Raw genomic sequence first — 22,443 nt, forward strand, 5'->3', positions numbered from 1 at the left:
CCAGTAGTGGAAGGATGGGGGAAGGCAGCTTATCATGGACACTGCCTCCCCCAAGAGGATAGATAGCAGCTTCCCTGGACTGCAGCGGTGCCCTGGATGCCCGCAGGGCACTATGGGACTTAGAGATCGGCAGCACAGCCCTGCTAGGTACCGTGGATGTCGCCAGGGGACGCTGTGGGAAGTTGGTGGGAAAACAAATTCTCTCCTAGCCCGAAAGTACTAATGGACTATGACAATGGATGCCCCGAAGTACTTCCGGGCTGACTGAAAATCTGAATTCTCCAGCTGATCCGGAAGTGCTGGCAAGTCACGTGGGTGGAAGAACAGAAGCTCTTCCAGGTCAAGCACTATATAAAGGACTGGTGGAGACCCAGCAAGCGAGCTGGAGTTGGGAGGACTGTGGCGGAGCTTGCTGGGATGTGTAGTGGAGAGAAGAATTGTGTTTATTTGTATTATTAGTATTGCTTTTGTATGGTGGTGGAGGTGCTTCAAAGCACCACTATTGGAAAAGAAGGAATAAAATATCCTTTATGTGCTTTAACCTGGTGTCCTGGACATTCGTCTATCGGATTTGAGGAGTGACAGCGCCCTCTAGTGCCGCACCCATTAAAAACACATGCAGTGTAACTCGTTTGATGGAGTTTTCTGCTGTGGAACAAATGTAGAAATAGTAAAGTGTCTTTTGTTATAGAAGTTGTGCACTCATTAATTTATTCTATTGTGGACCTGGAGAAAGCATATGACAGGGTGCCTCGAGAGCAGCTGTGGTATTGTATGAGGAAGTCGGAGTGGCAGAGAAGTACGTAAGAGTTGTACAGGATATGTATGAGGGAAGTGTGACCATGGTGAGGTCTGTGACAGGAGTGACGGAGGTGGGATTACATCAGGGATCGGCTCTGAGCCCTTTCTTATTTACAATGGTGATGGACAGGTTGACAGACGAGATTAGACAGGAGTCCCCATGGACTGTGATGTTTGCTGATGACATTGTGATCTCTAGTGAGAGTAGGGAGCAGGTCGAGGAGACCCTGGAGAGGTGGAAATATGCTCTAGAGAGGAAAGGAATGAAGGTCACTAGGACATCCAAGATAGAATACATGTCTGTGAATGAGCGGGGGGGTCAATCGAATGGTGAGGATGCAGGGAGGAGAGTTGGCGAAGGTGGATGAGTTTAAATACTGGGGATCAACAGTACAGAGTAATGGGGATTGTGGAAGAGAAGTGAAAAAGAGATTGCAGGCAGAGTGGAGTGGGTGGAGAAGAGTGTCAGGAGTGATTTGTGACAGACGGGTATCAGCAAGAGTGAAAGGGAAGGTCTACAGGACGGTAGTGAGACCAGCTATGTAATATGGGCTGGAGACGGTGGCACAGGAAACAGAGCTGGAGGTGGCAGAGTTAAAGATGTTAAATTTTGTATTGAGTGTGATGAGATGGACAGGATTAGAAATGAGGACATTAGAGGGTCAGCTCAGGTGGGACGGTTGGGAGACAAAGTCAGAGAGGAGAGATTGTGTTGGTTTGGACATGTGCAGAGGAGAGATGCTGGGGATATTGGGAGAAGGATGCTAAGGATAGAGCTGCCAGGGAAGAGGAGACGAAGAAGGCCTAAGAAAAGGTTTATGGATGTGGTGAGAGGGGACATGCAGGTGATGGGTGTGACAGAACAAGATGACGAGGACAGAAAGATATGGAAGAAGATGGTCCGCTGTGGCGACCCCTAGTAGGAGCAGCCGAAAGAAGAAGACATTTATTTAGTCCTTTTATCGCTACTCAAGGTGCATTCCACACAGGGGGGGACCCAGAGAGTGAACCCACAATCTCCTTACTACAAAGCATCAACACTACCACATCGCCACCTACATGGGTTTAGTTTCCCTTTTCTGTTTAGATTGCTTCTGTAATTGTAACCTAATCAAGAAAATTAGCAACATGCAGAACAAACACCCATGCAAACATTACTGAATGGTGAAACCCAGCAACCAGTGGCCTGTTGTGGTCAGATGGTCAGCTGGTCCCCTAACGGGAGCAGCCGAAAAAAGAAGAAGAAGAAGACTTTACTAGCAAATAGCAGCTACACTTGTTTATGTATGCACAGAATCCATATCTGCCCTTTAAATGCACAAATATAGAATGTTTACCCACTAAATCAATGTTTTACCCTGGTGGACCAACTGAACGTGTAATTTTCCAGAATGCCCCTCTGTCAAGACTCCAGCAACAGGCCCCTTGGTTCAGTGGGTCACATGCCTTAACAATAAACATATAACTCAGAGGGTGATATTATTAAGTTCACATAAAGTTGTGTTACTAAAACATTTTCCTCAAGGACCCACTCCTAGTCATTTTTAACCCACCTTATCATTTCTTGCAGTTTTCAGCCTGACAGGTAATAACCTCCCAGTGTGCCAATCCAGAATATTCTACAGTTCAGCGGCCCACCCTTGTTGTTCCCTTTTTACTTCACTTTCAAAACTTCCCATAAGCACAGTAGCTCTCTGGACAGCCAAGGTGGCGCTTCCCTTTGTGAGTCCACTAGTTCACATTAAGTCATCCGGAGTCCTTATTTACAAAGAAAACAAAAAACTGTTCATCATTTAAAAAGTTGTACAAAAAAGTGAAATATATAGGACACTGTTTTTAAAAGTGAGGCACACCAGGCGAAAGGATACAAAGCTTTAGAACGATCCAGTGATTTAAGTCAAATGGGTGATTTCTGCAAGATTCAACAAGAAGAGGACTTGGGGTTGTATGGGGACTGCACGGTTCTGTTTGTTCCAACCTATGAACAAAAACACCTTTTGTCCCACTTCCTGCTGTCCCCTTTGAAGTCGTGTCACAGATCACACTGGGGTTTATTCGGCTTTTTAGAAAAAGTCAAACCTTGAAGAAAAAAATCCAGTGCCAATCCCATGAGTGTGAACAGGCATTGTAATGAAGGGCTGCAAACAGATGACGGTGCCAGTGAGGAGCTGAGGCCTTGCATCACCTAGACGGGTACAGGAAGCAGGAATTAATAACCTGGGCTAAGATTACTTAGCAAATTTACTTAATGGGCATTTCATCAGTTTGCCTAGTAAGCTTAACCAGTTAACCCAATGATCAGGGACCAGACGTGAGGAAATGGACATCCTGTAGTGGACAGAGACAAGGAGTCCAACATCGTAAAGGACAGAGGTGGCGGATACAACAGCATCTGTACTTGGCATGGCAAAGACAAAGTGCTTGGAAAGACAGAAGTAATGATTACCTTTCACTCTCGTCGTGTTAGACTGATGGTATCAGGTCGACTTTTGGGGCTGCTCATTCTGCGGCTCAGGGTGCGGGTTAGTCTCTCTATGGCTCCCCGTTTTGGCCAGAGTTGCCTGTCACTGGTTTCGAGGCCTTCGATGTTTCCACTGTACCAGAAGACCCAGCCCAGCAAGGAAATAAAGACAAGAATGGAGCCGGAGTACACCAGCAGGTCCCCAAAGTCTTTTCCGCCAATTTCCAGAGGAGCAAAGACCCCAATCAAGAGAGCTGCCACACCGAGGATATCCATCAGCACAGCGAAAAGCAGAGCAAGCTTACAGTGGGAAAGTCCATGACAAGGCATGACTGTGACACAAACAGAGAGGGAGAAGAAAACAACAAATTAAACAGGTCACTGTTTCAGTATCCACTTCTCATCAATTAGATTTTCAAACCGCCTAGGATGATGCTTGTCTGTTAAGGCTAACAGTTTTCTTTCGGTTGATCTTGTCAGGAGGCACACGATCCTGTCTGATAATACAGGAGTAGAACCTTCAAGATGAAGTGGTTCCAGTTTTTACCAGGAGAATATTAAAGTTGTGTAGAATGTCCTAAAAGTTTAGCTCCATTCCTCCATTCTGACACATTGTAAGCCCAAGTAGATCGACACAAAATCATGCAGCGACCTATTATTTCGGTCTTCTAATATATATCCCAATGTCAGAGCAAGGAGTTTAGCAAACAGGGAGGACCCTGGGATTAGCCGAGTTTGGATAATCTGGGTATGCGTTGAGGATGTCCTTTGAATTTCTTTCTTAGTAAATGGCCAGATCTTGACCTGTCCTCATATGCTTAACCTGACACTTTGGAAATGCAAGCAGCACAGCAGTAGCGATGGTACAACAACAACAGTTCCTTTCATACTTACTGCAGTGCCTCTAAAAAGTATCCACCCCTCTGGACTTTTTCTTATTTTATTGTTTTACCAGTAACGGCGCACAGCAGGAATCCACTTGACTTGAGCGTCAGTGGTGTAGCTAGGGGTGGGGAAAGGGGGGACATCTGTCCCCGGGTGCGGCATCCAAGGGGCGCCAAATTGATGTAACGAAATTTTAGAATGAAATGTTTTCCATTCTTAAATGCACTAAAAAGTAAATAAAAAACATTCGCATACTCAGTCCATCACTCCATCAGTATGAGGAGATCTTGTTCCTAGGTTTTTTGTCTCTTTCTGATTTTGAAGCACGTATTAGTTCTATATGAGAAAAGCACTATATAAATGTAACGAATTACAGTGGAACCTCGGTTTGCAAGCATAATTCCGTCCGGAAACGTGCTGGCAATCCAAAGCAATCGTATATCAAAGCGAATTTCCCCATAAGAAATAATGGAAACTCAGATGATTCGTTCCACAACCCAAAACTATTCATATAAAAAATGATTAATACAAAATATAAAGTAAAAATACATAAAACAAATTAGCCTGCACTTTACCTTTAAAAAGAATCATGGCTGGTGTGAGTGAGTTTCTAAACTCATGTGGGATTCCACCCAATGGGCCGACACGCGGAAGAGCGTCCCAAAGCAGTCGCAGTCTCCCAGCGCTGTAGCAGTTCGCCGTATAAGCGCATCCAAAAAAATCGCAGACATGCTGTAAGCGCCTGCCGTCGATGGGTGATACAAGGAACATTATAAAGATCCCGCTACAATAAATAACAGCGCTGTTGCTGTTTCAAGCTGAATAAGGCTGGTGTTGTTAAAGTACTGAGACTCTACTTCGTGTTTTGGGGCGCAAGATGGGGACTCGCACTTCACAGCACACACGTGCGCGCGCACACACACAGTCACAATGCTGTAGTAAACAGTATACGCTCGTACGGATGTTGACTATATATGAGTGAGGCACACAGACTCAGACGGAGTATAGGAGACGATTGCCCTCAAGAGAAGAGAAAGAGAGAGAGAGAGAGAGATAGAGATAGAGATAGAGAGACGCGCGAGCGAGATAAGGAGAGAGAGACGTGGGCGAGCGAGAGAGATAAGGAGAGAGAGAGAGAGCGAGAGAGATAAGGAGAGAGAGAGAGAGAGGGAGAGAGAGAGAAGAACCATCAGCTCAGCTGTGATCACATGACGCTCAGCCGACAAAGTGTATCCATACTACTCGTGTTGCTCATTTATCAAGTCAAAATTTATTAAAAAATTTTGCTCGTCTTGCAAAACACTCGTAAACCGAGGTTCCATTGTATTATTATTATTATTATTATTATTATTATATACCCAACAGACAATAATTTATCCCCTCCACTACTCTAACATGCTTGACTCCCACCCAGAAACATTTTTGACGTTATTAAACAGGTTGAGCGACTGACGTGAGGCATTAGTGTATCATTGTCTAAGTTGTTGCAAATGCCATTTCTGTGTGCCATGTCATCCATGGCACAGGAAAGATTGGCAGCCTTGGCTTTGCTGAGTGTGGAGCGGGAGGTTACCGACAGCATACATTTTGATGAACTAATCGATAAATTTGCAGCAGCAAAGGCTAGGAAAAGTTCTCTTTGAAGTTAATAATTACATTTACAGCATTATACATCAAACTATTTTTTTTACTTTATACTAAATTAATTTTCAGGTTATTATATTATTATATCCAATGTAATGTTTAAGCTTTTGCAATGTCATATTTGAATAATATTTTAGAATAATTATACTTTCGAACTACCATTGTTGTCTTAATTATTTTACTTTGTTCTATCTTTATAAATTTAGCGAAACCTTGAAAATATACCCATAAAAGTGCTTTTAAAAATTAATATTTTTAAAATAAAAAATATGAAATATTTTTCTTTAAATAGTTTTATTTGAAATACATTTTTTTAAATTTTCTTTCCCTTCCCCATTGCATTTTGGCAAACAGGAGGGGGTGCAAAATCTTCAGTTGTCCCCGGGCTGCACGTTTGCTCAGAGGTTGACACGCTTGCTGCTTTCTGAGCAGCTCTTCTTCTTTTCTCCACCCTAGTGGCCCGCTTCTTCTCTTCTTCCATCAGCGTCACGTTAAAAATGATTAAGTCAGTGTTTGTGTTTTAATTACTTAGTACGATTTTCTTTTAATTTTTCACTTAAGCCGGCACTTAATTCTTCAATCTGCCTCAAGAATGAATTAAGAAAGCGGCCCTCAACCTGTGGGGCGAGCCCCTGAAGTAAAAAAAAAAAAGGGGGGGCGTGAAGATTTGAAAAAAATAAAAAAAACAAGAATCGAAAATATGAAAAATACATAAACTGAAACCAAAACAAATGAACTTAAACTACATTCTGATATTAGAAAAATGAATATAGAGTTAGATAAATGTCGATAAAAGTTAAGTAGGTATGATAAATCTTGTAGCAGTGTATTAGCAGCAAAAAATATAGGAATAAATTTTATTAGGGTTTTAAAAAAACGTTAGGGGGGCACGATTAAAACTGTTATGAAAAGTTGTCGCAAATACATAAAGGTTGGAAAACGCTGATTTAAGATATGAAGAGGTTGGGGAAGTGACAGTGAAGGTGGTAGGGAATAAGAACTGTGCCTGTACGCATGCGCAGCATGGCCGCCCTGCAGTGCGCTGCTGAGAGTTGATTCTACAATAAAATTAAATATAAAGAGGAATAACCTTGGAGGTCAATCATCCCCCTGAGAGCGGACAGTAGACGTCACGTAGTACTTGTGTACCAAATTTCAGGTCAATCAGTCAAACGTTTTGCGAGCTACAGGTGATTTAAAATCCTGGACATTTGTTTTATACGGCAATGCGCATAAACATTTAGAGACATTTCGGAATGAATTGCAGATATCTTAAAATGCAGTTCACCTTTCAGGATATCCGAAACCTGTTCCCAAATATCTCTAAATATGTTTCTTTACATTATAAGATCCCTGCAATACATTCTACAATATCTCAAATACATTTTCAGATTTTCTCTAAAACGACCGCCAGTCAAATACATTTCGAGAGATCTCAGAATTACATTTCGATCAGTTTTAAAATATTTTTAAATGAGCAGAAAGTTATTTTAAGATACCTTGAAGTACATTTCAGATGGATGAACTGATATGAATGTGCTTGTTACAAAAGATATGCGACAAGTGGTGGACGATTTTAACTGGAGTGATGCAACCATAACGTTTAATTAAGCACTTCTAAAGAGTTGTCACGTTTAACGAAACCTCCGTTACTGAAGTGCCGTGTTTTATCGACTTCATTTTTTCATTGATTTTCTAACTCCCTTATGCTGGTCTTTGTTACAAAGGCGGCTTGTGCCTATCCCAGCAGCGCTGGCTACAAGGTGGGAATCATGCCTGGATGTGGAGGCAGTCCTTTGCAGTGCACACACACACAAGCTTGTTCTCTTATACTGTACAAGGTAAATTTAGTTTTGCCAACTAACCAAATTTTATTTTTCATAAAACATTTTTTGGAAAACGTTTGTTAAAAAAGTGGATGGCTAGACAGATGAATGGACAAATAAAAGGTGACACACGAAAAACCAAACCTTCTCCGACCGGCTGGCTCGAGCTACTATAAAGGCGGGTGCCGTCGCGACATGGATGGTCACACTTCTCGCAAGTCACTTTCTCGAATTCACAACGTCTTCACAGAGGAACAAACTGTCAGCAAAGGTTTGTGGCCACCAAGATCACCGGACCTATCCACTTGAGACTTTTACCTGTGGGGCAATCCGAAGGGAAAAGTGTACGTCAATAATCCAAAGTCCATGATGGTATGGTGCGGCGTGTAAGAAGGGTGCATTGACACACATGGAAATCTTTTCCAGTACATCCTCTAACCAGTAAATACAGATTTTTTTATTGCAAAACCTTTGTTTCGTGTACGGGCTGCGACGTTGGAGTCGGATATGGTTAGGTTTTTCATGCGCCACCCTGTATACAGTATCTGGAATATTGGAAAGCTGTTCATTTTACTGATTTAATGAACGGTGAAGCCTTTTAGGGAAATACAATGGCATAGTGGTTATTACTGCTGCCTTGTGGATCCTGTTTACTGGGCTTGAATCAGTGTGATGTGGAGGTTGCATGTTCTCCCTTATGTTTGTGTGGACTTTTGTCTGGTGAAGCGTGCGGTGGGGCTCTTGCCCAGCTCCACGCTGGGAGGACCTGGGTAGCAAGCGTGGCCAGAGCGTTACCTCCCCCGGGACGCTAGATGGGAACCCCCCTGGTTTGCAGCAGTGCCTCGGACTCCCGCAGGGCTTCATGGGAGTTGGAGTGTGGTGCAGCCCTGTTGGGATCCGCAGACACCGCCAGGGGGTGCTGCAGCAGGAGATGCTGAGCCCTTTTGGGCAGTTCTTCCTCCACACGCAACAAGTAATCAAGCACCTGGAGCACTTCTGGGTGCCTTATAAATGGAGCCAGCAGCCATTACTTGGGGAGCCTGAGTCTGGAGGAGGAAGACGAAGCAACTATTGGTATTGGTATTGGTACTGGTATTGGTATTGTGCTTGTGAATGGGGAAGGAGTTTCCCACAAGGAAAATAAAATCAAGAGTGTGCCAGCCTGGTGGGCCAAACTGGATACGCTGGTTTTCCTCCCATTGCTCACTCAGATTGTGCATGTTATGTCCATGAAAGTTTTCAGTCTATTTATGGTGAGTCTTGTTGTCTATTTCTTTTTCTACCACATGCCAAAGATATGCATGTCAGCATAAATGGAAGTTCTCGGCTGCCCCCCTGAGGGGGTGTGAGTGAGTGGGTATCCTCTGCAGGGTTGGCTCCTTCCTTGTGCCTGATGCTGCCAGGTTAGGCTTCATCCCCAACCGGCCTAACCTCTCACCCTTCCACAACTCTGCTTGAGAGTTAATGGTAATCGAAAATGTTATATCATCATGGCTCCATGATTCCTTCTGTGAATGGCTTCAGTGTGTGTGTGTGTGTGTGTGTGTGTGTGAGTGTGTGTGTGTGTGTGTGAGTGTGTGTGTGTGTGTTTGTGATTCGACTGGCCAGTTGTATTCCTCTCTCAGTTTTTATTGTGTCAATCTGGAAATCCCCCATAGACTTTATTTCCTTTTTATAGGAATGTAACAAGTATGACTAGGATTTCCTGATTTTGCTTATTAAAAGTCAGCTCTCTTGTTGGGTGCAATTAAGCAAAGGCTCTTTTATGGTGGGTTTTTTTTGTTTTTTTTTTTTGTAAAGTTTATGTCCATTTCTTGAGTGTCTGTAGCGTCGGGCAGGCTCAGAGATTGACAACACAGATGTGCAGACATCGAGAGCGGGCCATTTGTTAGGACACTGGCATCTCGTTACTCATAACATACAAACTGGATTCCAAAAAAGTTGGGACACTAAACAAATTGTGAATAAAAACTGAATGCAATGATGTGGAGATGGCAAATGTCAATATTTTATTTGTAATAGAACGTAGATGACAGATCAAACGTTTAATCCGAGTAAATGTATCATTTTAAAGGAAAAATATGTTGATTCAAAATTTCATGGTGTCAACAAATCCCAAAAAAGTTGGGACAAGTAGCAATAAGAGGCTGGAAAAAGTAAATTTGAGCATAACGAAGAGCTGGAAGACCAATAAACACTAATTAGGTCAATTGGCAACATGATTGGGTATAAAAAGAGCTTCTCAGAGTGGCAGTGTCTCTCAGAAGCCAAGATGGGTAGAGGATCACCAATTCCCACAATGTTGCCCAGAAAGATAGTGGAGCAATATCAGAAAGGTGTTACCCAGCGAAAAATTGCAAAGACTTTGCATCTATCATCATCAACTGTGCATAACATCATCCGAAGATTCAGAGAATCTGGAACAATCTCTGTGCGTAAGGGTCAAGGCCGTAAAACCATACTGGATGCCCGTGATCTCCGGGCCCTTAAACGACACTGCACCACAAACAGGAATGCTACTGTAAAGGAAATCACAGAATGGGCTCAGGAATACTTCCAGAAACCATTGTCAGTGAACACAATCCACCATGCCATCCGCCGTTGCCAGCTGAAACTCTACAGTGCAAAGAAGAAGCCATTTCTAAGCAAGATCCACAAGCTCAGGCGTTTCACTGGGCCAGGGATCATTTAAAATGGAGTGTGGCAAAATGGAAGACTGTTCTGTGGTCAGGCGAGTCACATTCAAGTTCTTTTGGAAATCTGGGACGCCATGTCATCCGGACCAAAGAGGACAAGGACAACCCAAGTTGTTATCAGCGCTCAGTTCAGAAGCCTGCATCTCTGATGGTATGGGGTTGCATGAGTGCGTGTGGCATGGGCAGCTTGCATGTCTGGAAAGGCACCATCAATGCAGAAAAATATATTCAGGTTCTAGAACAACATATGCTCCCATCCAGACGTCATCTCTTTCAGGAAAGACCCTGCATTTTTCAACAAGATAATGCCAGACCACATTCTGCATCAATCACAACATCATGGCTGCGTAGGAGAAGGATCCGGGTACTGAAATGGCCAGTCTGCAGTCCAGATCTTTCACCTATAGAGAACATTTGGCGCATCATAAAGAGGAAGGTGCGACAAAGAAGGCCCAAGACGATTGAACAGTTAGAGGCCTGTATTAGACAAGAATGGGAGAGCATTCCTATTTCTAAACTTGAGAAACTGGTCTCCTCGGTCCCCAGACGTCTGTTGAGTGTTGTAAGAAGAAGGGGAGATGCCACACAGTGGTGAAAATGGCCTTGTTCCAACGTTTTTGGGATTTGTTGACACCATGAAATTCTGAATCAACATATTTTTCCCTTAAAATGATACATTTTCTCAGTTTAAACTTTTGTTCCGTGATTTATGTTCTATTCTGAATAAAATATTAGAAGTTGGCACCTCCACATCATTGCATTCAGTTTTTATTCACGATTTGTATAGTGTCCCAACTTTTTTGGAATCCGGTTTGTATAATTTATTAACCCACTTCATCCATTTCATGGTAGCAGAGGGCTGGAGTCCATTCAGGCAGCACTGGATGCAAAGCAGAAACCATCCCAGTCCTTCACAAGACCCAACACACACAGACACCCAACACTAACACGTTTTCTACACTATGGACTGTTTAATTTACTTTTGTATCTTTTCATTAACTTTAGTAACGTCAAACTGTTTCTACTGAATGGGTCCCCATGTCCATATGCTTAGGTAAAATGTAGATATATACTGTATATATTTATTTTTATAGATGTTGTCACACAAGCGCGCTTAGGAGGCAGTCAACAAGCCCAGGGGTGAGTGAAATATCACGAGACAAGGTACTAACGCTTCTCTCTCTCTCTCTCTCTCTCATCAGACCAAAAGAAGAAAATTAAAAATACCGTTCTAACTTCTGGGTTCCAAAGATGGCATCCAATCGTCACTTCCGCCTTTGATTCATCACTTCCGGCGCCTTTGTGATGATGTCACTTCCTGCTTACAGCAAATGATGTCATATACGGCCAACTCATTTCTGTCCACCATTTTTACTGTATATAAACGCCATTATTCTGCACTGTTGTTGTTTGAATGACTGTAAAGAAATTTAACCGCAATTTATTTGACTTTTTGTATTCCTTGTCCACTGGACATTATACAGGGACGGTCCCCAACTCTTTTCTGTGATCCTTTGAGGTATTATTCTTCCACAATATATTAATTAGATCTGGTTGTTCAATTGTCAGCCTTAATGTATAAATATTTTAATTAAAAAACCTTTTTCTGATAAGAGTGAAAGTTTGTTTTGCACTTTAGTGGTTACATTTTAATCAACAATACCTGCTTAAATTTTGTATACTTACATTTATTAGAAATTATCATAGTATTAATTAACTAACCATTCCCCATGGCTCCATCCACGTAGCAGATAAACAGGACAGACTTTAAAAATCAATAAGCAACAGGCATCGCTAGCTGAGCGGAGGCAAGGTCCGAGGCTGGCACGAGAGTGAGGAGGACCCCGCCCGGCCCCCCACTCCTGACGTCACGCTTCCTCCTCCCCCCGGCCCACAGCTCTGTCTCGGATTAGCGCGAATATATCACTCCTGCAAGCAAAACTATGATTCTTAGCACGATATGAGAAGCTGCAAAATCAACCGGAATGTTCAAGCAAATTCTAGAAAAAAGCCCAATCTAAATCTGTTAAGTAGTTCTCTCATTTGCTAGCTTCACGGAGGTAAGATACGCCACAAGGCTGGTGTGTGAGGGAGGAGGGATCTCGGCCCGCTTCGTCTCTCTCGGATTTGCCCAATTAAATCAGTACTGTAAGCGAACTATGATACCATATATGCTCCAATAAACGCAGAGTCTCTTATTGTCGCCGGTCTCTAATCAGCGCCGGGCTTCAGAGGGGACGCAGCCAAATAGTAGCCGGTCTCTAAAAGTAGCCGGGTCTTTGATATTTGCCTGCTGGCGTACACTGTAAGCATCTGTATCTTTATAGACGTGTGTAATACATGTGCATGTCAGCACGTTGCAAATATAAGAAATACGAATATACCGGTTTCTAAAACTGCTTCATTTTCGTGTCCGGTTGACCAAAATACGGACAAACCTGGAAGACGAGAAAGACGATAGTGAACTGGACAACAACAAAGCCGTCATTTTGCGGATTTGGACGACGAATAGCAGTGAAAGCTACAGAAAGACATTGCCATTTATCTTTAACAGTCTTATGCAGCATGTGAAATTCAAATAAAGTAGCTGTTTGTAACATTAGCCGATATTGTTGTGTATCTACCTGTACCGACACACGCAAAAAAAAATATTGCATTCTGAAGGTTTTTGTTAATAATGGCCGGTCTCTAACAGCAGCCGGTCTCTATTAAGCGCCGGGAGCCGAGGCTAGTTTTGCAAATAAACACCAGGAGGCCTCTATTGGAGCATATACGGTACTTAGCGTGATGTCGCAAAATCAATTGGAATGTTCACGCAAATTCTAGAAAAAAGCCCAATCTAAATCTGTTAAGTAGTTCTCTCGTTCGCTAGTTTCACAGAGGTAAGATACGCTACAAGGCTGCTGCGTGAGGGAGGAGGGATCTCGGCCTCTCGAATTCGTGCAAATAAATCGGTACCATAAGCGAACTATGATACTTAGCGTGATGTCGCAAAATCAATTGGAATGTTCAAGCAGTGTCAAGCAGCAATGTTAAGCAGTTCTCTCATGAAAAGCGGACAGACAGACGTTGGAAAGTCACTATACACTTTTAATAAATTCCTAAAAGTTACACAAGAAGCTGAGTTTATTAATATTTCTAGCATCAACAAAGGGGTCGTTGCACTTAAACAACAACAAATAAAATAACAGTGAGAGGTCGAGCTTTTAGTTACAGGGCCCCTAAACTGTGGACTGGTCTGCCTGCTTCTATAAGAGACACCCTTTCGGTCTCAGCCTTTAAATCCCGGCTGAAGACTCACTACTTCAGTTTAGCACACCCTGACTAGAGCTGCTGATTAACTGTACAGACTGCATCTCTGTTATTAGTCATTAGCACTAAAACATAAATAATATGATAGTTATAATTGAATACTAACCCTCACCTATTCTGTTTCTGTTCTCGGTACTCGATTGTGGCAATTGGTGCCACGGCCCACCTGCCAAGTTGTTTGCCTGCCTAAGGTAAAGTCATCCCTGATGGAGGATCGTCTGATTGGCTGTTTCAGCCGTAGAATGGCCAATAGGGGGAGGCAGCTTGATGGCTGAGGTCTCCAGGACTCTAAACAAATCCAAATCTTATTATGTGATATCATCTACTGTTAAATTCTGCTCCGTACTTCTAAAATTGTTATTTTTATGCTGTATTGAGGATTTGTTCTGTTCTGTGTATTGTATTGTATTGACCCCCTTTTTCTTTTTGACACCCACTGCACGCCCAACCTACCTGGAAAGGGGTCTCTCTTTGAACTGCCTTTCCTGAGGTTTCTTCCATGTTTTCCCTACAAGGGAGTTGGGAGTTGTTGTTGTTGGGAGTTGTTGGGAGTTTTTCCTTGTCTTCTTAGAGAGTCAAGGCTGGGGGGCTGTCAAGAGGCAGTGCCTGTTAAAGCCCATTGCGCAACTTCCTGTGTGATTTTGGGCTATACAAAAATAAACTGTATTGTATTGTATCGTATTGTACTTATTCGTTTGTTTTTTCTTAATTAGCAGCCAAACAATAACGAGATACAAAAGGAGCCAAAACAACTGGTGACCATCACACAATATCTGAAAATAAAGAAAGATGAAGGTCTCAGGAATGCCGATCTGCTCAGGTCCCCAAAACATTTTAAACATATTAGAAAAGAGAAAATCAACAATTTTGGAAATGTCTGCTATTGCACAACAAGAGCAGCAGCAAGACATGAAATTAAAGAACGAGTTTAATTAACGATGAGAACTGGCACCTCATTAAGCAGCTGGTTGGAGTGAAATTGGTTGGAGTTTGAGGCCCTGACTGAGTTGATCTTCTGTTGGCTCCCTCACTTCATGTTTCATTTCTGTTTGGGTGCCATTTAAAGAAAGAAATGAAGCAATTGAGAGGAACAAATCTTAAAAAACAAGTTAATTAAAATAAATTCACAAGAAGTTAATTAGCAGCACAAACAGGGCACTCAATTAAAAAAAAGGGTTAGAATGAAAACCTGCAGCCACGGTGGTCCTCCAGGACCGGACTTGGCAACCCCTGGTTTAAATAACCAAAAACATCCATCCATCCATTCTCAGTCACGGGGGTCTGCTGGAGCCAATCCCAGCCAACACAGGGCACAAGGCAGGAACCAATCCCGGGCAGGGTGCCAACCCAGCGCAGTAACCAAAAACATGTCAGAATAAATAAGAGAGTGAAATTGCAAGACCAGGAAAACTTAGTGTTTTATAGAAATTTAACAAGGGTGACTAATATCCCATGCTGGGGATTTCTAGGTTGAAACAGTAAATGTAGAAAACTGGAAACAAAAGTGGGTATAATTGACACAGTAGTCCAATTAAACAGGAATTTCCTGGAACAAAAAACGGCATCTGGATTGGCTCTCCATGGACTGAGCAGCTATGCTTTAGGTGAAATCTACAGCAGGGGTCGCCAAGTCCCGTCCTGGAGACCACCGTGGCTGCAGATTTTCATTCTAACCCTTTTTATAATGTTTGTGCTGCTAATTAACGTCTTGTAAATTCATTTTAATTGAATTGGTTTTTTTTTTAAGATTTGTTCCCCTGAATTGCTTACTTTCTTTCCTTAAACAGAAATGAAATGTGAAGTGAGTGAGCCAACAGAAGACCAGCTAAGTCAGGGTCTCAAACTCCAACCAATTGCTTCATTAGGCGCCGATTCTTGTTAATTGAACCTCCTTGGCTTGTTGCTGCTCTTATTGTATAATAGCAGACATTACTGAAATTTCTGATTTTCTCTTTTCTACGAGCGCCGTTAAAATGTTTTGGTGACCTGAGCGGATCAGCGTTCCTGAGACCTTCACCTTTCTTTATTTTCAGATATTGTGTGATGGTCACCAGTTGTTTTGGCTCATTTTGTGTCTCGCTATTGTTTGGATGCTAATTATGGAAAAAGAAACAATGAAGGGGTCCGAGTCGTCAAGAGCAACTCAATTAAAATGAATTCAAAAGAAGTTAATTAGCAGCAAAAACAGGTCACTCACTTAGAAAAGGGTTAGGATGAACACCTACAGCCACGGTGGTCCTCCAGGACTGCAGTTGCTGACCCCTGGTCTACAGTGGTTTTGAATTTGAACTACATTTTTTTTTCTTTCACATACTGACAGCAGTTATTTTTTTTTTCTCAGACTTGTACACTGCAGATGATCAAACTAAAGTGGTCAGCTAACGGAAACATTTGATAAGGTTTTTTTTTTTGTTTTTGATTATGATAAAAAGAGACGGGCAGCATGGTGGCACAGTGGGTAGCGCTGCTGCCTCACAGTAAAGAGACCTGGGTTTGCTTCCCGGGTCCTTCCTGCGTGGAGTTTGCATGTTCTCCCCGTGTCTGCGTGGGTTTCCTCCCACAGTCCAAAGACATGCAGGTTAGGTGGATCAGCGATCCTAAATTGTCCCTAGTGTGTGTGTGCCCTGTGGTGGGCTGGCGCCCTGCCCAGGATTTATTCCTGCCTTGCGCCCTGTGTTGGCTGGGATTGGCTCCAGCAGACATAGTGGGTTGGATGATGACTGACTGACTACATAATACATAGACAGATGTGAAAGGCACTATATAATAGAACTGGGCGGCATGGTGGCACAGTGTACTCTGGTTTCCTCCCACAGTCCAAAGACATGCAGGTTAGGTGGATCAGCGATCCTAAATTGTCCCTAGTGTGTGTGTGCCCTGTGGTGGGCTGGCGCCCTGCCCAGGATTTATTCCTGCCTTGCCCTGTGTTGGCTGGGATTGGCTCCAGCAGACATAGTGGGTTGGATGATGACTGACTGACTACATAATACATAGATAGATGTAAAAGGCACTATATAATAGAACTGGGCGGCATGGTGGCACAGTGTACTCTGGTTTCCTCCCACAGTCCAAAGACATGCAGGTTAGGTGCTTGGTGTGTGTGTGCCCTGTGGTGGGCTGGCGCCCTGCCCAGGGTTTGTTTCCTGCCTTGTGCCCTGTGTTGCCTGGGATTGGCTCCAGCAGACCCCCGTGACCCTGTATTAGGATATAGTGGGTTGGATGATGACTGACTGACTACATAACAGATAGATAGATGTGAAAGGCACTATATAATAGAACTGGGCGGCATGGTGGCGCAGTGTACTCCGGTTTCCTCCCACAGTCCAAAGACATGCAGGTTAGGTGCATTGGCGATCCCAAATTGTCCCTAGTGAGTGCTTGGCGTGTGGGGGGGGGTGTGCCCTGCGGTGGGCTGGCCCCCTGCCCAGGATTTGTTCCTGCCTTGTGCCCTGTGTTGGCTGGGATTGGCTCCAGCAGACCCCCGTGACCCTGTGCTAGGATATAGCGAGTTGGACACTGACCGACTGACTAACTAAAAAGAGATGCACTGCCATTTAAGATGCTCATCAGCAAACTTGAACTTAAGAATATAAGTAATTTGTCAAACAAGAGGAGACCATTCAGTCCATCAAGCTTTGTTCGTTTAGCTCCAAGCTAACCTCTCCAGATGCTTTCACTCCAAGTAGTTTGTGACCTGCTCTGACAAACCCAAGCAGGTCTGATGTGGTCTTGAGTCGTAGGAGTGGGCTCTGTGTTTATCAGAGCTGACCACCAGTGAATGCTCATCCGGAAGTACAATTCATACAATGCAGGGATGAGGAATAAGGAACACCGGTGTTTTGGATCTCTCAAACAGAAGAGACGCTTGTTTGTCTGATGTCTCATGTACCACAACAGAATGGAAGAAAGAAAAAAGGGGCCGAAATTGTGGCTGAACATGCCGTAGATGTTGACCCTTTCATACGGCACTGGCTCAGTCGGGCAGCGTGCTGTTAGCTTTTACCAAAGTGATGAGTACGACTGTGATGAAAGGTCAGCACACACAGTGCTTGAAGTGGAACTAAACGACTGGCGGTCCTTTGTTTGTGGTGTGTGCTGGGGAGGGTCCCCTTGAATCTTCAAGCTGCACGATAACAATGGTAGGCTAAGAAAATGTGGTGGTACCACTTTGAAACTTGGAGTGCTGCAATACAAATAACATTGGATTGAAGAAGTCAGTCAGCCAGTCAGTCATTACCCAACCCGCTATATCCTAACACAGGGTCACGGGGGTCTGCTGGAGCCAATCCCAGCCAACACAGGGCACAAGGCAGGAATAAATCCTGGGCCGGGCGCTAGCCCACTGCAGGGCACACACACACACCAAGCACAATTTAGGATCACCAATACACCTAACCTGCATATCCTTGGACTGTGGGAGGAAACCCACGCAGACACGGGGAGAACATGCAAACTCCACGCAGGGAGGACCCGGGAAGCAAACCCAGTGATTAAAGAAGTGTAGGGGGGTAATACTCCTAGAGGGCTGGCAGTCAATGGTACGCTAAGAACAGGTGCCAGTGCAGTACTGGTAGAAACTGAGTACTAGCCCACTTCACGCACTGGGAACTCTGCTGCTAATAATAATAATAATAATAATTCTTTGCATTTGTATGGAGCATTTCTCGCAACTCAAATCGCTTCAGCGAGTGGGGAGCCATTTCAGCCACCAGTAAAGTGTGGCATCCATCCATTTGGATGATGTGACAGCTGCCATATTTGAGTCAGCACACCCACCTCACATTAGGTGATGAAGTGGTGAGAGAGAATGAGAATTAGAGACAGGGGATGATTAGGGGGGGCAGAATGACTAGGCCTAAATGGGCAGTTTAGCTTGGGCATGGGGGTACACCTCTTTACGAAGGATGCCCAGGGATCTTTTATAGCCACAGAGAGTCAGAGCCTCGGTTTTACATCCCATCTAAAGGACGGTGCTGCGTTCACAGCACAGTGTCCTCGTCCGTCGCTGGGGCATTGGGATCCACACACAGACCACAGGGTAAGCGCCCCCTGCTGGCCTCAACAACACCTTCTTCCAGCAGCAACCCAACCTTTTCCTAGATCAGCTGTTCACAAACTTTCGTATTTCATCCTCACTTTTCTACCTGAAATAATTCTGCGCCCCCTGCATAATATAAGAAAGATGACAATAACCCCTGATACAACTAACAAAGGTTTGACACTCGTGCGGTGTCGCGGTATCCGATCATTTTTACTTCCATAAGATTTGCATGTGTTCGGCTAACTTCGATGAAATATTTGCAATTTTTTTTAAAGTGCTTGAATAACTGTTACAATGCCTTGTGTGGTTTTTGGTAGTAATTCTATTCCCAAAAACAAAGAATAAATTATTTATTCTTATTTAATTATTTTTCCATGTAAAGAAACGATTAAATATGTTTTCATTTTTAAAAATCTCGTAAACGAGGACACCGATGAAGTCAATCTGCGCGAGACGAACGCATTTTTGTCCGACAAATGTTATACCGCTGTTAGTTGTGTCATGAAAATAACCGAATACGCAGTAAATTATTTAACTCAATTTGGCAATGTTGGCTACGCTGCCAAGGTGGTGCAGTCGCGCCGCTTTATCCCCTGATCTACTGTAACAGATACCGATACGTCTCGAACTTTCTGGATTGAAAATACGCGACTATAAAAGCAGCAGCAGCAGCGCCGCTCGTCATAGAAACAAACTTCAAATAGAAAAGGAGCTCAGAGTATCTCGAATATCAAACCAAACCTGGACGGGCTGTGTACTTTAAAGCTGGCGCATATTAGTCATCAGATCTACAACAACAACAACAACATTTATTTCTATAGCACATTTTCATACAAACAGTAGCTCAAAGTGCTTTACATATTAAAGAATAGAAAAATGAAAGACACAATAAGAAAATAAAATAAATCAACATTAATTAACATCGAATAAGAGTAAGGTTCAATGGCCAGGTGGGACAGAAAAAACAAAAAAACTCCAGACGGCTGGAGAAAAAATAAAATCTGTAGGGATTCCAGACCATGAGACCGCCCAGTCCCCTATGCCTTAGAAATGTTTTATTTTAATTTTACTTATAATGCATTCGCTGTGATTATATGCTTGCAAATTTAAATTTAAAATAAAAATGTAAAAAATTAATTTTGATGTCTTGTTCATTTATTCAACGCTTCCCTTGTACAGCTTCAGCGCCCCCCAGTTTGAGAACCGCTAGCCCAGATGGTGTCTCTCACCCAAGTGCTTGCCGGGCCCAAACATGCACAGCTTCAGGTGGATGACCTCTTCTAAGCTGCGTGTGGAATGCGACACGCACAGCGATTTTTATTCATTTAATTTGACCTTTTCCACTGTCGAGATTAGCAAGTGTGACATACCCAATGACTGGACGTCTCATAATGTGCCATTGGCTTTAGGTGAACTGCCGTTGCTAAACTGGCCCTAGTGTGTGTGTGTGTGTGTGTGTGTGTGTGTTTAACCTGCGGTGGACTGGCCCAATCCATGGCCTATTCCTACCTTACACCCAGTGCTTGCTGGGATAGGCCCTAACTTTCCTGTGAAGTTGACCAGGATGTGTTTATAAAATGGATGGATAATGGACTTGGGCTAAGAAGAATTCAGTATTTTTTAAACTGCTGACCTTTACAAATAGATTTTTTTGGAAACATCAATGTAACCTTCAACATATTTTTAACAGTATGACAAATCCATCGATACACTTGCCAAACAATTTATTTTAGTTCTCTTCAAATTGCAAATTATCAAAAAGGCTAAAAAATATCCCTTCATTTTTTTTTTTTACCTGCTTATTGAGATCCGGTTAAGGGGTGTGCTGGAGTTTATCCTCGCAGCCCTGGGGGGCAAGGCATGAATGAACCCTGGACAGGGTGGTAGTCCATCCTAAGGTACACTCTTCACACATCTGTGCAAAAACTTTAGAGATTCAAACTGAACTGACATGTATTTTATTTTGTGAGAGCCAAGAATTATGTGAATTTCCCCTTGGGATTAATAAAGTATCTATCTATCTATCTATCTATCTATCTATCTATCTATCTATCTATCTATCTATCTATCTATCTATCTATCTATCTATTATATAGTGCCTTTCACATCTATCTATCTATCTATCTATCTATCTATCTATGTTATCTTGCCTACTACACTAAAATTAAGATCTATCTATCTATCTATCTATCTATCTATCTATCTATCTATCTATCTATCTATCTATCTATCTATCTATCAAGTCCATACAGAGTTGGGCAACCTGGAAACTCCACACAGGATGTGCTCAGGCCTTGAGAACTGCAAGGTAATACACTGTGCCACCCGTATGCCTTCCAAGATTGGATATTTGTGCACCAAAATAGGTGACATCCCATTTAAAAAACAGATACAGTGGGTATAGAAAAGAATCCCCCCACCCCTTGAAATATTCCCATTTTTTTGCTTTACAGCCTTAAATGTAAACACACAACTGAATATTTTTCCCAGCTTTACTTATTCAATGCAATCTCTAGCATCCAAGTGAAAGACATCACATCTACAGTTCAGAAGAATATAAAAAAATCAAAAACAAGACATACTGAGATTAATAAAGGGAGCGCTAAACTCCATCAGGTGTCAGTGCCCACCATTTCCATTGCAGACCCTGGTTACTGGCTGAGCTCAGTTGTAATGAGTGCGATTAGTGAAGCTGTTCCTAGACCATTCATTCCCGTCCTTGGTAGTGCAACTCACAGCAAACAACAACAACATTTATTTATATAGCACATTTTCATACAAATAAATGTAGCTCAAAGTGCTTTACATAATGAAGAATAGAAAAATAAAAGACACAGTAAAAAAATAAGTCAACATTAATTAACATAGAATAAGAGTAAGGTGGCAGGTCACTTTCAAAAGATCTCGGGGATAGAGTTGTGGACAGACATTAGGCAGGAGATGGAGACAAAACATCTCGAAGGCTTTATCAATCCCAAGGAGCTCAGTAAAGTCCATCATAAAGAAGTGGCGAGTGTTTGGTACTACTAGGACCCTCCCTGGACCCTCCAGACTGGATGGAAGAGCATGGAGGAAACTGGTAAGAGAGGCTACCAGGAGGCCAATGGCCACTTTGAAGGAGTTACAGGATTTGATGGCACAGAGTGGTCATTAATGGTGTGCAGGTGACAATTTCACAAGCACTCCACCATTCTGGCTTGTTCGGGAGGGTCGCACTTCACAAGAAAGGCCACATTAAGGCTTGTCTGAGCTTTGCCAGAATGCACCCTGAAGATTCTGATGCCAAGTGGAAGAAGGACTTATGGTCAGATGAGCCCAAAATCAAACTATGTGGCCTCGACACCAATGCAGCTCACCACCCACAACACGCCATACCTACAGTAAAGCATGGAGGGGGCAGCAGCCTGTTGTGGGGGGCCAGGGGCTCTTGTTAGGGTAGAAGGAAAAATGGATGGGGCAAAATACTGTCAAGGAAAACCTGCCACCCTCTGCCAGAAAGCTGAAGATGGGCAGAATGTTCACCTTGCAACACGACAACAACACGAAGCACACAGCAAAACTGAGTGGCTGAAGGAGAAAAAAGTGAACGTCCTGGTGTGGCCAATCAGAGCCAAGACCTAAATCACAGTGAAAATCAGAGGAAAGATCTGAAGATGGCAGACCACCAACGCTCACCAGCCAATGAGAGCAAACTTGAACAGTTAAACTGTAAAGAAGATTGGGGGGCAAATATTGAGTGGGCACAATCTAGATGTGCAAAGCTGATAGAGAAGAATC

The 22,443-nt window shown here is 43.1% G+C and overlaps 1 protein-coding gene across 1 annotated transcript in view; it reads right to left on the bottom strand.

Moving 5' to 3' along the window:
* Positions 1–1,733: 1,733 nt before the first annotated feature.
* Positions 1,734–22,443, bottom strand: part of tmem238a (transmembrane protein 238a) — a 36,077-nt gene continuing 15,367 nt past the window's right edge. The window contains exons 3-4 of the mRNA XM_039742258.1: positions 3,248–3,594; positions 1,734–2,986 (exon numbers count right to left, since the gene is read on the bottom strand). Of these exons, the coding sequence (XP_039598192.1) occupies positions 3,251–3,594 (344 nt within the window). The 3' untranslated portion in view covers positions 1,734–2,986; positions 3,248–3,250. The remainder of the gene's footprint in view (positions 2,987–3,247; positions 3,595–22,443) is intronic.

This window comes from Polypterus senegalus, chromosome 18, assembly GCF_016835505.1.
Source record: "Polypterus senegalus isolate Bchr_013 chromosome 18, ASM1683550v1, whole genome shotgun sequence".
NCBI lineage: Eukaryota > Metazoa > Chordata > Cladistia > Polypteriformes > Polypteridae > Polypterus > Polypterus senegalus.